Raw genomic sequence first — 12412 nt, forward strand, 5'->3', positions numbered from 1 at the left:
CCTTCTCAGGCATTTCCAAAGCCTGCCCATCTTCCAGTATGGAGTGTAGGTCTACTTCCAGCTCATTTGCCTCAGTCACTTTATCTCATTTCTGGATATATGCTGGATATGGTCATCTGTTTCTGGCTTTTGGGCATATTCAGGAGTTATCTGTGGCTTTAATACTTAGATGGGTGCATATTTTGGTATTTTTTATGCTTTCTGATTGCTTCCAGGAAGATATGATCAGGAGATGGGCTTCCCTTTTCACTTTTCTTCCTTAGAAATTTCAAGATGCCACTGTTGGTTGTTGTGACATAACTCAGGATTTAATTTTTAGCCTATTTCCTTTTTAAGTCTGCCTGTTCTGCTCCACAATCCCCGTTCAGGCATTTTTCCTAGTGATAGACAGTTCAGGGCTGGCTGTGGCTGTTTTGCGCTGCCATTTGGTTTTAAGTGGAAACTGTCCCTTTAAATTTTGAGGAGATCTGTGCACATGCGTAGTAGAACTCTCTGTGGGTGGGGGTGGGGTGTCCACTTGCTCAGGCACCCCTTCTAGTCACCAGAATGGACGTGTGCAGCCAGCAAGAGACCAGTGAACACACAAAAAAAGAATGTCCACACCTTTATCTCTATGGATCTGTCAGGTGTCCATGCCTGCTCTGATCCTTCTCCTGCTTGAGCAGCTCCAGGAGTGGCTGAGTGTCTTGAATTAGAAAGCAGTGGATTTCTTGCTTCTACTACAAATTCCCCTAGCTGTAAGCTTTCCAACCTTCTAAATATTCCTTTATATGTGGTTCAGGGTTCTGGCACCACCCCCTGAGCCTGCTTGGTCCTGTATTCTGTGTTATTGCTGATGGAGCTCCTCACTGCACTGCTACCTGATCCACCATCTTGTTTTATCTACAACATCCTATTTTTAAAATTGTCTTTTATTTACCAAATCCTTAATAGTATCAGTTATTGTTTTAAGTACTTCAACACTTCCTTAATCTTATCAGATTAATGATATTGGTCATTGTTATTATCTGTATGATAAATGAGGAGAAAAAAGGCACAGATAAATAAGTTATTTGTCTAAGGTTTCTCAATCTCTAAGGACAAAGCCAGGATTCAAATCCAGTGTGTCTAACTCCAGGGTTTGTTTTTAACCACTAGGCTATGCTACCAGTCCTGGAACTTAGCTCTGATAATATGTTCCAAATGTGCCAACTTCACAGTGCCCAATCCATAAATAATCAAGTACTTGATTTTCTATGTGGAACAGAGAGACCCTCAAATAGTTTTTTTAGGCAAAAATGCTTTTGAATTTAAATCAAGTGGTAACTCCCAAATGCCACTGTGGGATAATGCACTGAACTGAAAGGTCGAGTTGAACCTTGAGGTCAGCAGTTCAAATTCACCAGTTGCTCCTTGGAAACCCTATTCAGGGTCACTACGAGTCAGAACTGACTCAAAAGCACTTAACAATAACAACCACCACCAAATGTTTGTAGGTCTATATGTTTTGTTGTGCTGCGAGAAAAACAGGCTTCCCTGGGAACTTTGCTTGCTATCTACCCTGGTGTCAAGCCATGAAATCTCTCAGAGTTAGAGGGACTTAAACCACTCAATTGAAGAATCTGGGTCATAAACATATGAAAATAGCGTAACTAAGAATAGTAAGAATACTTACATAGATATCATTCATAAAAGGTGCACCATTCTGAATGTAAACTTTGTTACAGAATTCCTTACAAAGCAGGAGAGAATTATTTTTTTTAACTTTGGGGAAATCTGTACTTGGGAGTCCTGAGTACATCCCCTCGCTCTTTGGGCTCCCTCTGTTTTGCATTCCTTATGTTGAGTTCCATTTTCTTTTTGTTTGCACATCTGGCTCTTTTTTCTTTCTCTCTCCTCTCTTTTTGTCCTTTCTAAGGAATCAATGATATTAAATTCTCAGTTCATCAGGAGACTTCCCTTTTTGGCTTCAGAGCAGCCTTTGCTGAGTGGTCTCTAAAATTAAAGGGATGCTGTCTTCAGTGTAAAGAGAAATCACTGTCAGAGCTCAGCCAACAGCTTTCTCCCTGTCACTTCCCAAACCACTGCCCTCTGAAGATGGAAATCATGCCTTCCTTCCCCTAAACTCGCCCCTTCCTGTATTGGTGTGAGCACAGACTGTCAATGTAGTAAAATCACTATGAGTTTCAGAACATGGGCAAGGTGCACTTTAGGGGCTGTTTCTTGACCTACAGGGAATCTCAATTTTGACTTATGTGGCCCTCTGTTTGGTCATTTTTAGTTTCCAGCAATGTAGTTTTCCATGGCTGATATGGAATATGGAAACATGTGTCTGTGGGGGAAGGGAAGAGAAAGGACAACACATATTAGAGACTGTTTACTTGGGTTTTTATATGGAAGAGTGTATGAGATATGTCATTGTTGTTAAGTGCTGTTGAGTTGGTTCTGACTCATAGTGACCCTGTATAGGGTTTCCTAGGAGACTCTGATGGGTTTGAACCACCGACCTTGCTGTTAGCAGTCTAGTGCTTATCTTACAGCACCACACCAGAATTCCATGATAATGTAAAGGACTATATTTCATGAGAACTTGAATTTGAAAGATGTCCCTAGGTACCATATATGATTAAATGCCTGGCTATCAATGGAAAAGTTTGCAATTTGAATCCACGTAGAAGTGCCTTGGAAGAAAGACCTGGCAATCTACTTCTGAAAAGTCACAGCCACTGAAAACCCTATGGAGCACAGTTCTACTTGGATGTACATAGGTTTGTCATGAGTCAGAATTGACTCCACAGCAACAACAGCAACAAAATATTGTTGTTTGGGGGTGGGGCTGGGCATGGGGTCATCCCAATTTGTCCAATTTAAAACTAGTTAGAAGTATTGACTTAAAGCAAAATTAAATGCTTACATAGTCCAGATTCTCCTATAACAATACATCAAAGGTAGTTTGGGATTGACCCCTATTTAACAGCTTTACAGCTCCAATGCTTCATACAAATGATCTATGTTCTTAAGAGACAAAAAGAGATTCTGAATGGCTCGGTGCCATTGTGAGTGCACTGTGGTCCAGAAGGCTGTGGCTAATAGAAATAGCTAATCTGTTACAAAGGTGAGATAGAAGGAAATTCTAAACATGTGAACGTGCCATCCATTTTCATTCAACATATGACATATGTACAGATGAGGAAATGATCAGATAGAAAAGAGGTGCTAGTTATACAAAATGACAGAGTAATCCACGGGGCTAAATGAAGGCTAGAGGATCTTCCATTCTCTCGCTTAATTGCCACATCCCTTGGCCATCGCATTTCAAGTCTTGCCTTACTTCTCTTTCTCTATCATTTGACATTCTTAACCATTCTCCTTGAAACTTTCCTTCACATCCAAGTTCAAAGTAGGGTACTTAATTAATATCACGGTGTTATTCTTTCCTCCCCAAAAGGAATATTTCAGCCCCAATACAATCCTTAATGGTGCTACAGGATATCACTAAATACTAATCATTAAGCATTTTAAGTTGTTCCTAGGGACTTCTTTCTTTGGAAGTTAAGCCTTCTTTGGCAGTTGTCTTCCCTGTGTTCAGTAACCTTTTGTATTTCATGCTCTGTATCCCTTAAAATTGGTCTAGTCTTCATTTACCCTGGAAATCAAAATTACTTGGCAAAAATGCAATGCATTTCTGAATGAAGGAAGTAATTTTTTTTTTTTTTAATATGTAGCTATTGCAGATAGTCATGTGCATTTGAAGTATGGGAAAAAAAAGGTGTCTTAAATGTTTGTTTTTGATAGTCATAAGACAAACTATGTCCCTTGGAGACAAGTTTGAAGGCTGGGTGTTTATGTCTCAACATTTAAGGATTTGCATGGCTATAAAGGGCAGGCAGCTCCACTCTCCCTTTTTCATTGAACTTGAGTTGACTCCTTCACATTCTCCATGGCAACCTCAGTGATCAACACGTACACGGGCTCTGAAGTGTGCTGCCAAAACTTTCCAACCTTAATAATGAATAGGTATGCACTCCATTATACGAGACTCTCTCAACAAGTCACTGCAAGGCTGATGTAATTCTAGGGCGCCTTTTCTTTCTCACAGTACACCACTGTGAAGGTCTAATGCCTGACTTCAGAAACAGGGACATTTGTGTTTTTCTACTTTTATTATGTGGAATTGTTCTACTCTGTACTCAACACTGGGTCACCATGAGTCAGCATTGAGTAGATAGATGGCAACCAGCAACAACAATACATGGCTAAGCCCCTTTGGTTTCTTTCTTACCCTAACAGTGATCAATACATCCTCTCAGTTTAAACAAAGAGAGGAACATCGGAAGGCAAACATTGCTGGAACAGATGAGTTTGGTTTAATGCATCTTTTTATTTAGTGGGAATGCATGCCTCAGCTGCTCTAATATTTAACCAAAGCAGATCCCCATTTGCTTAACTGTGTAATCGCTCTTTTATCTAGGCCAGCTGCTGTTCCTGCTGCTGCTGTAAAAATCCGGTGCCACTGAGTCAGTTCCTTCTCCTAGCAATTCTACAGGACAGAGTAGAACTGCTCTATAGGGTTTCCAAGCCTGTAATGTTTACAAAGCAGACTGCCAGTCTTCCATGGAGCAGCTGGTAGATTTGAAATGCTGACCTTTTAGTCAAGTACTTTAGCCACCTCACCATTAGGACTCCTTACTGCTTCTATAATCCAAACCTAACCAAACCCACTGCCCGTTGAGTCCATTCATACTCACAGTGAGCCGACATAGGGTTTCCAATATTGTAATCCTTTATGGGAACAAACAGTCTCAGCTTCTTTCTGTAGTCACTGGTGGGCTTGAACCTTAGTCTTGTGGTTAGCAGTCTAGTGCTTATCCTGTAGCACCACCTTGCTGTTTCTCTTGCCACCCCTAATTGGAACAAACTTGTCTTGGTATTCTAGTGATTTCGAGCTGAAACAGTGCTACTTAGAATTGCACCCAGAATTGGTGTGTGAAATGGGTTCCTTTTATTTATAGCATTGTTATTGCTGTTGTTAGGTGCTGTCTAGTAGATTCTGACTCATAGTAACTATGTGTAGGGTTTCCGAGAAGGGGCTGCTGAGTTTTTTTGTTTGTTTTTAATTTTTTTTGGGGGGGTGGGGGGTGGGGGGGAGTGCTGCTGAGTTTTAACAGCCATCCTAGCGGTTCAGATGAATTTTTGGTCGGGTGCTTATCCAGAAGCACCATACTACAAACCTAAAACCAAACCCGTGCCATTAAGTCCACTACGATTCACAGTGACCCTATGTAGGATTTTCAAGGCTATAAATCTTTACCGGAACAGAAAGTCTCCTCTTTTTTTCCGTCGAGCGGCTGATGGATTCAAACTGCTGACTTTGTCTTGTGCTTAGCAGCCCAATGTGTAACCCACCTTGCCACTAAGGGAATTAACTTTTAAACTGTCAATTTATTTCAGCAGTATACCACTAGGTATTTTGTCATGTTGCTTTTATTTGAAGAAAGGCTTCATCGTTAATTTTTTTTAATGACTTTGATCCTCTTAATATGTTTTAAAATCTTTTCTATAAGGTAGTACCCTTTTTTAACTTATCAAGACAATTTTATAAGCAAGAGTAAAGAGTAGTTCTTCTATTTAGACTAGTTATATCCAGTAGTAAAATCCAGTAGTAGGAACACTAGTAGAAAAAAGTCTGATTAATCCTGTGAGTTGGAACTATATAAAAGGCAGCCCCTTTTTCCATCAGTTTGATGGTATACTAATAATGATTAAAGTATACTGGAAACTATTATATTATTCAATTGCTGTTAGACATCCTGAAAAAATTTGAAATCAAAGTGTCTTTTTAGTGTTATTTATGGTTTCTGATTTATGCAAAGTATTGCTTTAGATATTTATGCAAACTAATGCTATAGATCTGTGAGGTCAATATGAAATTTGTGTAATTTCCTCTGAAATGTGATTAATACAAACGTATTTTAATTTTAATGTTTCAGATAATTAACATGTAAGTCTTAATGACAAGGCACCTTCAGAAACTTTACAGATCATTACTGTTCTGTGGCCCCTTTTGAGGCAAATGATCTTACTAGACATTAATTTATTTAAGCTTAAGAAATAGAACTTCAGATAAGAGACAAAGCAAATTGTGTAATAATGTATGAAATTGAAAGCCACTTGTATTGGAAAAATAAATAATAATAGACTTGAATTTTATATTTAAACAAATGAATTATACAATATGAGTCCCAAGCCGAGGTAAAAATCATTTCTCTTACACAAATACACACACAGAGCCCTGTGCTGGCATGCAAGATGGAGTTCTGCAAAGATTCCAAGCATCTCAGTAGCATTACTTCTCTGAATTACATTAAACTGGTTGGGACATGATGAAAGAATGCAAGGTATAAACCCCTTGAGGGCCTATGAGTCACCATCTAGAAAGGTTCTTGAAAGGGTATGAACATTTTATAGTTTGATCAATAGGAGTTTGAGGAATAGGTTACAGGGTAATGACAAGTCGAGGATTAAGAACTTTCGGAAACTTAAAGAATTGAATTACTAGTCTAAGAAAATTCCCAGGAGTAAAAGAAAGAGAGAAAATGAGAGAGAAGTAGACTTTTTCATCAGATCTTGGTCAGAATTCAGCCAAAGTAGATTTGATGATAACCAGCTGTGATGTAGGAGCTAGAACTGTGAGATGAAAAGGGATTTCTAGAGATTCAATTGTCCACCCTAGTAATTTTGGGTACATACAAAGTTGAGGTTTTAATTGGGATGTAAGGGATGAGGTTTCAAACTTCAAACTTAAGAGCACCTTTTTAATAGAACACTCCATTGAACAAGTCTCTTATTCCTTTCTTTCCAGAGAGAATGGACCTTTTTTTCATACATTTTCATCTTGAAATGGCATTGTAGTTGGGGTTTCCTCTCTCTCATTAATATTATGTTAGTAGAAGTTAACAAGCCATTGTATTAATAGGGTTATAAGGACTTAGGTTATTTCTGGATAGGAGTCTCTCCCTTTAATTGTATGGCCACTGTAGCAAGCACAAAAGTATAAATAGATGAACCTAGCTAAGAATTTCTGAACTCAGAGCAGATTCTGTTATGTCTACTCCTTTAGCTTTTTCTCTATTTTCAGAAAATTGCTAAAACCTGACTTTGAGATATGATTGAATAAAAAGCTAAATAAAATATGACTAAATACACACACACACACACACACACACATATATATATGACTAAATAAAAAGCCATATACCATAGGATTATCACTCTACCTCAAGGTCAGTTTGAACTACAAGCTCCACAGTTCAAACTCACCATCCACTCCTGAGAAATCCTATACAGGGTCTCTATGAGTCAGGACTGACTAGACAACATTTAACAACAACTCTTAATATGGTCCACCCAACATGAGCTGATAAGATTGCTAATTGCTCTATGAAAAGTTTAAGGAGGAAATGGGCCTCTGCCTTGGGTTAGGTGGCTAGAAGGGGAAGGTTTGGGTTGATGTAGTTTATGGAGAGATAATGAGAACAGGGAGTAAAGGTAGGGAAGTATTGACCCCACTTAAGGACTGGTGACCTTGTATCCTGTATGAACCCCATTTTCAATTACTGTTTTTTTTATGTCTGGGTTACACAGAGGGGGCTATGTGTAGATTACCTTTTGATGTTATTGTTGTTGTCAGGTGTGTATGTGGCACTGTAGGATACTCTACCACAGGGTCGGTGTGAACCACAAGAACAGTGGTGCAGACTCACCAGCTACTCCTAGGAAACCCTGTACAAGGGTCACTATGAGTCGGAACCAACTTGACGGCACTTAATAACAACAACAGGTGTATCTATATGGAATTATAAGAAAAGCTGATTATTTTGATGAAACACAAAAGAAAGGAAGCAGAAGACAAAAGAGAAGGGAAAGAAATGTGGAAAGAGTTGGATAATTTTGTCTGCTGTTTCTAGTTTGTTCTTCATTTTGTACCTATCTCATCTGTGCCTCTTCTTGTCTTCATTCCCTCTTGAGTTCGTCTCATTTTGGAAGCTGATCAACCAGCAGCCAAACCCAATACAATACAATCTAAAATGTGTGTAAGATTCTTGGTCTTTTATTTCAAAGTCTGTTCCTTGGGCAAGAAGTTGTAAGTGACTACATGGCAAGATGACTCTTGGATACCATCATCTCTTCCTGAGGGCACTGAGACAGTGCTTCTGCAGCAAAATGTAAACTGATGCTGCATTGTTTTTTAGCATGGGGTTTACAGAAAAGAAAAAACAAAAACAAAACAAAAACGTGCACACTGAAAGCATATCGTAAAATACCGACTTCACAAGGACATAAAAACACTTCTAAGCAAAGAATAGAGGACGAAGTTCAGAGAAATAAAATGAAACTTTTGGATTGAAGTTAAATGTGCACACTAATTGCATGAATACTGAACCCACAACTGGGGGGTGCGGGAGGTGGACACTGAGGTTTCCTCATTTTGGAGGTTGTATGGAAATATGAAATATTCCCTTATTGTTTCAAATCCTCTCCTGCTTGGTCCTTTCTGCAGTTTCTGATTGCCAGTTTAGGCTTTTTCTCTAAATCACCAGAAGGAAAAGAAAGTAGTTTAGAGCTCTGCTGGGCATATGCATTCAGGTCTTTCTGGCCAAACCAGTGAAACAGGAATCACAGCTGCCCTCTGCAAAATCCACACTTGCCTAGCCTAGGTTCTCAGTCCATGCATAGTATCCAGTCAGTTGGTACCCAGTGGTGCTTTTATATACCATCTTTCCAAACCTGAAGAAGAAGTTGCAAGTCACTATGTGGCAGAATGACCCCGTCAGAAACCATGATCTCCTCTTTCAAAGGGGCACCCAGATGGCAGTGCTGGAGCATCCTGTGATAGTTGCTGCTTATAGACAATCTATTCTGGAACATCTTATGTTTCTAGTGGAGAGGAAAAGAAGAGAAATAATGTTCTATTCTGGAATAGGACAAATGTAAAGGCAAACTCAAGCCTGACAGAAGGGCTTTGTAGAAGGTAGTCATCCCTGAAAGCCAGGATGATCGAGCATGAAATGGACAAAGGCACAGACATAGATTTTCTCCAGAAAGGTGACTTTCTGTCTATTGGATTCTCCATTTCCATCAATCAGGAATAGTTCTGGTGTGATGCTGTAGGATAAACACAGGATTGCTAAGCACAGAGGTCAGCTGTTCTAACTCACCAGCCACTCTTGGAAATCTTATACAGGGTGACTTTGAGCTGGAACCAACTTGACAGCCCACAGCTACAGCAGTCTCTTAAAAGAAGAAGAAGAAGAAGAAAAAAAATCTGGAGGAAAAAATAAAATTGCCTCTTAATATATGCCTTAGGCAGTTTTCCTCTGTAAAGAAAGCATTCTGTGGCAGCTGGTAAGATGTCCTGGTAGGAGTTTTCCCCTTGACCTCTAGCTGTGGGGCTTCTTTGTGGGGTTTGTTAGACCCCCTTAAAGAACATCCTACAGAACTATAATGTAGGACTGCCTTTTCTCTCCTGTTGTCTCTTTCAGTTTTTTCTTTTGTTCTCAGATTCTTATTTAGAAGAACATGTTGGATGGGAAAAGTCTGGGCATAGGCTCAAAGTAATGAGGTATCTTTCCTCATAGTCTGGAGATGTTAGAACATGTATAGACTCTCCTGGGTTTGGAGAAAGGAAGTAAAAACACCACCCAGCAGTTTTCTGTGTGCCATGTGTATTCCTGTGTCCTCCTTCCACATAACTCATCTGATGGTCTCAGGACCCTTTATAACTGCTAGTCATTTTTAGCAGTGGAGGATTAGTTCTCCTATTTATAGACTGGTTAACGATGGAGTCCTGGTGGCACAGTGGCTAAAGCACTTGGCTGCTGATAGGTAAGCAGTTCAAACCCACCAGTCACTCCATGGGAGAAAGATGTGGCAGTCTGCTTCTGTAAAGGTTACAGCCTTGGCAACTCCATGGGACAGTTGTATTTTTGTCTTATGAGTCAGAATCAACTAAAGACAATGGGTTGGGTTTGGTTTTGAATTAAACTAAGATTGGAAGGAAAATTATCAGCATCAAATCCTACTGCAATTTTTAAATTCTATCTTTAAATCAAGCTGCATTTACCTCAAAATTATAAATAGAAGTTATACAGTCCTGGTGCGGCACTGTAGGATAAGCAGGATATTGCTAACCACAAGGTTGACGGTTGAAACCCACCATTTACTCCTCGGAAACCCTCTACAGGGTTGCTTTGAGTCAGAACCGACTAGACAGCGCTTAACAACAACAACATGGTGACTAAAAAAAAAAAAACAACAAAACGAAGCCACATATGCAAAATTGTACTGTGTTAAATTTGTAGTTGTTATAAACACTCAATGCAGTACCTTTGTAGCTTAGCGCGTTTTTCTCATGCATATTAATTTTGTGCAAGCCTCTGTTTTAAGAAGCTTTATGTGGTTGAACTGACATTGCTTAATAAGCAATTGAAAAAGTTAAGCATAACTAGAAGTAAGTCATTTACAACTGTGAGTCACTTTCCTGACAAGCCAATAAGGTAAGAGAACCTGGGTTGCAAAACAAAAACTAGCCCAGCCTGAGGGACCCTGGAAAATATATTACTGGTATCAGTTAGGAAAACAAAGCAGTAGTGTTTTACCACGCTGCAGAGAACAAGCTAAGGTTGCTAACCAAACAAAATTACTTTACATTGACAATGCCAATTTTTACATTTGTTTCAGAACAAGGGACGCTCAAACCACCTGAGGTAAGATTAACATTTAAAATTATTAATATATCAATTTTTTGCATTTCAGGTTGTTTGCTAACTTTAGCAGGCTTATGCTTTTAAAATGTGAAATGTGTATTTTTACATGAAAAGAGTGAGCAGGCAAGTGCTTGGGAATGAAATGCATAAGTTAATTCACGGGAACTAGAGGGAAAAAGGTAACATGTAGTCTAAGACGAAATGGGAACACTTCAGAATCTTAAATACTTACTCATTTAGGTAAATTACAAACAGATGTTATAGCAATACTATGCTACTAATATGGAGATACATTTTCCTGGTAGCCTGCTATGGAATTCCATAAAACCCTGAGATTTATAAAGTTGAATGCACTTGAAGGCATAGATCACATTAATTCTGCTAGTACAGAAGGAAAAGATGGCCCTCAGCCCATGGAGACGGTAGACGTGTCCTCTGTCATGAAATGTCATGTTGCTGCCCAACCTTTGCCAATATTGAAAATATTGAAAATAACCTTATGGTGTTGTGGGTCTCTGTTTTTAGTAGTTTTCTGTTTGAGCACAAATTTATCACATCATAATCAAGTCAACTTCTGATAACATTTCCCTTTGGTTTAACATAGAGTCTAATTCCTAATGGCTTAGAAGTATGGATTTTTGTCAACATGTCAGAATAAAGTTGTTTGAAAAAGAGCACAAAAGAGTGAAAAATATGGCAGCTTCCAGATAATCATTGCCTTGGTCTTCAATCAAAAATAACACATTTTTCTCCTGATTCCCAAAGTAGTATGTTGACAGAACAACATCAGCAATAACTACAACAATAAAACAGGAAAAATTAAAATGTAAAATAGGTATGATTAGTGAGGTAAACTAAAAGCATAATAACTGAAAATGTTTGGATGAAAGTATGGCAAAAAATATATACCAAAATTATTTGAACATGTAGTAATTATGTCTCTTTAAGTTAGTAGTATAATAATAAATGTTGTTGTTGTGAAATGTCATTCAGTTGGTTTGGACTCATAATGACCCTTGTATAGAGTTTCCAAGGAGCGGCTGGTGAATTTGAACCTTCAATCTTGCAGTTCAAACTGACCTTTCAGTCCAGTTATCCCACATCTATGTCTTAAATTAGCATTTATATAATAGGTTCAAAAAAGGAAAAGGCAAGAGGCCGGATAACAAACATTTGTTTCTACTTTTTTGCCTATGGACTTAAAGGAGTATCAAAAGTACAATATGAGGAAGCTCATATTATAGGCACTTTTGATTCAAAAATGTGCATCAAAGAATGCATAACAGGTTCATAGGAAGGGGTTTCAAAAAGTTCATGGGAAAAAATCTGTTGTCTTTTCATTCAATTTTTCTAGAAACTTTTTGAAGCCCCTTCATATAATAATATTCAAAAAGTAGGCCACTCGATTTCTTTTCAGGCTAAAATATATTAACCTAATGTGTTTGTTTTTAGTGTTTAGTTGACAAGAAAGATTTTTCATCAGAGCTGTAAAGGATTCTTCCAGCAGTGCCAGTGAGGATTTTGGAACGCAGTCTTAATTCCCTTACTCTCTCACACTGTTATTAAATTATTGAGACTGATTTCCTTGTAGAGCTCTGAACTTTAACTTAGTGTAACTTAACATTTATCCTGTTAGCTATATACTGTAAAGCAAATGGTTTTGCTTT

At 38.5% G+C, this 12412-nt stretch overlaps 1 protein-coding gene across 1 annotated transcript in view; it reads left to right on the forward strand.

The window, feature by feature from the left end:
• Positions 1–12412, forward strand: part of VAV3 (vav 3 guanine nucleotide exchange factor) — a 515438-nt gene that overhangs the window by 341553 nt on the left and 161473 nt on the right. The window contains exon 18 of the mRNA XM_006865984.1: positions 10720–10745. Coding sequence (XP_006866046.1) covers positions 10720–10745 — 26 coding nt within the window. The remainder of the gene's footprint in view (positions 1–10719; positions 10746–12412) is intronic.

This window comes from Chrysochloris asiatica, unplaced genomic scaffold, assembly GCF_000296735.1.
Source record: "Chrysochloris asiatica unplaced genomic scaffold, ChrAsi1.0 scaffold00085, whole genome shotgun sequence".
Lineage (NCBI taxonomy): Eukaryota > Metazoa > Chordata > Mammalia > Afrosoricida > Chrysochloridae > Chrysochloris > Chrysochloris asiatica.